Genomic DNA, 5,716 nt, shown 5'->3' with positions numbered 1-5,716 from the left:
CTGCCGCAATTCTAAAAACCAATCAGTTATGCATAGGCGCTCCTGTGGAAGATTATATTCTTCCATATGGGCCCGGGGCATATTGGGCAAGCTCTGTTTTGACCTGGAATCAATTCACAATATTAGTTCTCTTTTGGAGATAACTTACAGTTATAATATTGCATTTTTGCGCAGGGGTGACTTGGAACAGTCCAATGTTGCGTGGGAATGGGTATGGCTGAAATATGCTGTATTTGCACCCAAGCAAATGTCGGCCTTTCTAGTATTTACAAAACATCTCTATGCCAATTGATTATCATTGGAGCATCAAGAGACAATTCCAAAATGCAAAAATTAATCATGCATTTGCTGCTCTTCACTTATGGTAAATTCTTATGATCAATCCAACATTGAATGTTATGTTTGAAATATTGACGCTGTCGGTTGACTTTCTCGTAGTCTCCTCCGGCATTGCGGAACTTCTTGTACTCCGGTGGTTTATTACTGACGTGGTCAATTCTCACGTGATCACATGCGGCAATTCGCAGTCTGCCAATCGCTGCCATGAAGAATTCTGTCAACAACAAAAAATAGGTTAGATAAAAAGATGATTCTGGACAGTAAGCTCCTCGACGTGTTCAGGGTAAGCAATCATTTACAACAGCCATTTATTCAAATGGTTTGTATCTATTAGTAACTTGAATCTAACCCCCAAAAAGGTTTACACTTACATGTGTTCATTCATGAATTGATGTTAATTTAGTAATCCTATTCAGACCGGCTGGAGGGACGGGTGGATTTGAGGCCCACCTTACGTTCATGCCGTAGGATTTTTTGGCTAGAACCACTATATCGGTCACTTGGTGGGCTTTGAAAACTGATATGCATATATGGCTCAGCTAGGATACATGGTCTGCAGCAATAGTGAGATGTAGTCTCTTACGTGTGTGCGCACTTCTCGTGTACACAGGGTCAAACCCGACGGCACGGACACTGTCCGTCCTGGCCAGGAAAAAGTTGGTGACCCTAGTGGCCAGATAGCACTGCGGGAATCCCGGCACCTGGCCCCAGTTCCGGAGATCGTGGATGCGCAGACAGTCACCGTTCTCATCGCCGGGGACGATGTCCATCTTGGTGAATTTTATTCCATTATGTCCCACAGTACCAGCAACCTAAAAACAATTACATTTGCGCTCAGTCAGAAATGATTCTTTTAGAATCCAAATTTTTCTTGCTCACCCCCAAAACATATCCGTAAGTTGGGTTGTCGGCCACGTCTGCTACAAAAACCGATCATGCAATTGTGCATTTGGAATAGACATGCAAAATTTAACTGTAAACATAACGTTCTAACGAGAAAAGTCAGGGAAAGTCAGTTTGAAGTCCGGTGGTTAATGAACGGAAACATTTCTGAATATTTACCAAGTCCAGCCTGGTGTTCTCAAGGACCTCCACAAGGTTTTCTAATTTAGTCTCTGGTATAAAAACGAAGTCGTCATCTACCCATAAGAGGTAGGGTGTGGTGACTTGTGAGACCGCCAAATTCCTGCCAGCAAACCAGCCCTGTATGAAATTGCATCAATCAAAGTGGAATTTTGTGTCTTAGCCGTTTTCTACAAGTGTACATCTATACGTTATTCACACCTCTTCCTGAAGTCATGACACAGAACCATTATCATATCTAAAAATACAACCTGAGTCTAGCTCATTGATTCACATAATTTGTGCATGTTGACGACGCTTTCCTTTGCCCTTTCATATCGTTTTCATTTTATTCATTTCTGCAAATTTTCATTTTTATTCATTTCTGCAAATGTCTAAAAAGGCGCTACATTGTATTTCCTATGTATTCTGTTCTAATATTTCTGGAAACGAACTGTTTGTTACCATGTTTGGTATGACAAAATAGCATATATATATATATGATAAGTGCAAATGGCACTGACTGCGGCAAACGGCATGACATAATGGTCGACGTTTTCTGCCTGAAGATCTTCCACCGGGCGACTGTCGTCTGCCACAATTACCCGGATGTTGGGGTAGAATTCCCGGATGCTGGAAAGAAGTGCCCGGATGGAGGCATACCTGAGGAACGTTTTGGTGACGACAGTCACCTTTGCACTGATGTCATTATCTGTGTTTAAGGAAATAGAATGTGAAAAATCTGTGCTTCTTCAAACAAATTTCACAGATTATCAGACTCATTATTCACCAGTGATTTTTAGGATAACATGACAGTTACTAACTCCTATCCCAAAGAAGATCCTTCCTGGTTCTCCTACTGAAATTTCTAAGGGAAAAGTTCTACGTTAGAAGGACATTCCTTGAATAATAATGTGGAGTAATTTCGTGTCCACTTTTTGACCACTCAACTAAGCTACGCCGTGTCAGTGCTACTCTGTTCCTCACTAGCTACCAAATGTACCATATTACTGCTAAGTCTCGTTCAATCATCTATCCAGATCCTAGTCATTAGAGACCATAAATCATCACGATCGCGAAAAATGTAGATTAAACAGATAAAATCCGGTGGACACTTGTACTACATACAATGAAGTCATCACAATTTGACATGTACCTGGACCTGGGTCGTAGAGGAACGGAGCACGGCGAACTCGTATCCGGAGAGGAATGCTGACTGTGTGGTCGAGGTACCTAAAGGTAACTGAAACAACGTACAAGTGTATGGCCAAGGCCTTGCATGGCCATGATCAGTGATGCATCACTAATGATACTTGATTATTTTGCAAGTATGAATAGTGTTTTATTGTAGATGGTGATAGCAAGCTTTTCGAGAATTGATGAAGAGACAAGTAGAATAGAGAAATGATCAACCGTAGCCAAGTTTCCGATCATTTTATGTTTTCATGACATAAGTGATCATATTCATCGCTGTATTTACATTTTATGTATATTTTGTGTATAGTTGTAAGCCTTTTGTTGTATCGACACGTTCTCATATTCTCATGTTACATTATCTCCTGACTGTGTGAAATATCTGAGCAAACTGGTTCATTTACGCTGTTGGAACTTACTGATTTCTGTGGCATCAATGTCGTACACGGTGTTGGTGTACACGACGAACTGAAGCTGTCGATTCAGGCGCGAGAGGCTTTCGCTACGAATGGTTAAAGATTTGGTGCGCAGTCCTTCCACCTGCACCCGCCCTACTTCCGCAATGGTGTCCAGAACACCAAGGTCGGCTGTCTCTAGTTGAACCTGTGTGCAAAATGGAGGTACCACAAACTAAATTGACAAAGAAGAACGACGTTATAGACGAAATACAAAAAAAGAACTACTAGGAATGTTTAAAAAACGTTCAAAAGAAAGGTAAACGATATTTGCATTTAGATATATTTGCACCTTAAATCTACAGTCGTCTGATTTGATTATATTGCCGGAGATATGACTTCCTGCAACTTACTTCATATTTTTGTCGGATGATTTTCTCCTGGACAGCAAGCCCTGAAAACGTGCACACTCCGTATATGAACATTTTCCTGAAACATTCTGTTTTAATATAAGCCAGCCCTTAACACTGGATCGAGACAGCTTAGCGACTAGAATAGGGTTTTTCTGACCTTTGACTTCATAAAACTGTGATATGATAGACAACAAAGCAGAACGTACAGAAAACACTTGTTTGGTTGTATTTGTGGTCATTTAACCGTCGCTCAAAAGCCAGCTCGTCTATAGTCAGTGTAAAGGAGAACCTTAAAGCAAACAATCTATAATATAGTCTACGTGAGCTAGGTAAACGTATATATAAACATATACATGAAGGCAGGTTATCATGGTGTATTTTTTATTGAATAAATGAATGAAAGGCCTTTATTGTACATCCATGCCTCCACGGGCTAGGTACTGTCACTGATAGTGTGACGTAACAGACATGTGCAGAAAAGCAATTTAAATATTGGATGATGCTAAGTTAACTGGATGGTCAACATCTTCTCGCTTCTTTGTACAAGCGTATATAGGAACTCATATTTGATTTAACGTTACAGGGTTTATTTATGCGCAACAAAAATAGAAATTTATCCATTGTATTAATATTTTCAAAGTACGGAAACTCTCTTTTTATATATAGTTATAAAGCACAATTAGTTCCTTGATAGTGGCATGACGTGAACATGATGTGGGTATAAGTCATGGTACAACACCCGGAATGTGCATAGTTCCCTCTGGGACCACCGCCAGACCACGGACCGGGTAGCTGAGCGGAACCGACCCGTCCACTATCATCGGCGTGTCCTCGAATGACTCGACTCTGTTGTAACGGAATCGTCAACATGTAGTTGATAAAAAGTAGACGCGTACTTTGTGAGAAGTAATAAAGGGTGTAGCAACCATCACTCAAATCAGGCAAAAATTAAAGCGCGCCCTAGTGTCATCCATAAAATTTACTTGCTATGGCCTCACTGAATCGTTAATGTTACTCAAAACAAAATTGGCCATTCAGTAATAGCAAGATATGTATAAGTCAGCGATAAGTAGCTAAGTACCGAATCGTGAATATGTTACGTCACAAAAATAGGTATCAATATCTTAAGAAATAGCATTAATTATGAATCGTTAGTATTGTACATTATACAAGACGTTTCATACCTTCGATTGTATTTTGCAAGCTCCTTTGTCCGGCGTTCGATAGTGGCATCTCTGTCCTTTTCGTCGACTGCCTTCCACAGGTTTTGTGAAGCCCTGGAGCAATCACAATGGCTTTTACCATACAGGAGACTGGAAAACAGAACGGACAAACTGTTTGGAGATAGATATTTGCGTCAAAAAGAAGTTCAAGAAGTACATACATTTAGATGTTATAGAGGGTGTTCGGTCCTGTCCATACATGCTTACATGTTTGCTGTATTTAGACATGTCACCTTGAAACAGTATAACGTAGGGGGCGAACCACGAATAAAACAAAACCGATTGAAACAATCCCCCGATTTTGGTCACGTTAGGTACAGAACAACAACATCACGTTTGTACTTGGCGAATATCGCTAGACAATTTCATCAGGTAGATTGATGTATGAAACATACAATTCGCATAATTCCACCAGGTGCCATTATACCGCCACCTCAAAAAACGTTGTTATAGAGGCCTACTCAACATTGTCTTCAACACCTAAATATCTGAATTGTATTACTATTAGGATATTTAACATTTGGTGTTCAAGACAATCTTGGGAAGACCTCTTTACTAACGTTTTTTGAGGTGGCGGTATTATGGCAGCTGGTGGAATTATGATAGTCGATGTTAGTAATAGATGACAAATTTAGGACCGCAGGACTACACTTAAAAAGAGGTCGAAGTTAGAGCCTAAATATACCTTAGTCATATTACTAGTACCTTAGTGTTTCGTTTCTCCATGTGAAAGGAATCTTCTTGATACTTTCTGTGAGCACTTCATAACGTGATGTACGGGTGACTTCGTCCCATTGATAGTATCCGCCGATAATCAACAAGCTCACGGTGGCAACCACACCCGTCACCATGAGTTGTCGGTACCTTCCAGTGCAGCAGTTCTGCCTAAAGTTAGCATGCTGTGTACCAGCCATGTCGTGTACAGACTCCACCTCGTTGGCTACAGCAACAAAAATCATGCCATGAATATTTGTACACCGTAAGACGATCAGTGAAATCAATAAATAACAAACATAAGTAACTAACACTATCATACGCGCACCTACCTGCCAAACCCGTTCCAATGCTATTTCCACATTTTGCACTGGTC

General features: G+C 40.5%; 1 protein-coding gene across 1 annotated transcript in view; it reads right to left on the bottom strand.

The window, feature by feature from the left end:
* Positions 1-359: 359 nt before the first annotated feature.
* Positions 360-5,716, bottom strand: part of LOC118409104 (beta-1,4 N-acetylgalactosaminyltransferase 2-like) — a 9,418-nt gene continuing 4,061 nt past the window's right edge. The window contains exons 2-11 of the mRNA XM_035809969.1: positions 5,332-5,566; positions 4,588-4,716; positions 4,143-4,249; positions 3,404-3,444; positions 3,015-3,198; positions 2,558-2,644; positions 1,926-2,113; positions 1,402-1,542; positions 923-1,151; positions 360-553 (exon numbers count right to left, since the gene is read on the bottom strand). Of these exons, the coding sequence (XP_035665862.1) occupies positions 360-553; positions 923-1,151; positions 1,402-1,542; positions 1,926-2,113; positions 2,558-2,644; positions 3,015-3,198; positions 3,404-3,444; positions 4,143-4,249; positions 4,588-4,716; positions 5,332-5,540 (1,509 nt within the window). The 5' untranslated portion in view covers positions 5,541-5,566. The remainder of the gene's footprint in view (positions 554-922; positions 1,152-1,401; positions 1,543-1,925; positions 2,114-2,557; positions 2,645-3,014; positions 3,199-3,403; positions 3,445-4,142; positions 4,250-4,587; positions 4,717-5,331; positions 5,567-5,716) is intronic.

Source organism: Branchiostoma floridae, chromosome 2 (genome assembly GCF_000003815.2).
Source record: "Branchiostoma floridae strain S238N-H82 chromosome 2, Bfl_VNyyK, whole genome shotgun sequence".
Taxonomy (NCBI): domain Eukaryota; kingdom Metazoa; phylum Chordata; class Leptocardii; order Amphioxiformes; family Branchiostomatidae; genus Branchiostoma; species Branchiostoma floridae.
Note: the sequence above shows the minus strand (reverse complement) of the source record. Positions and strands in the feature narration are given on the sequence as shown.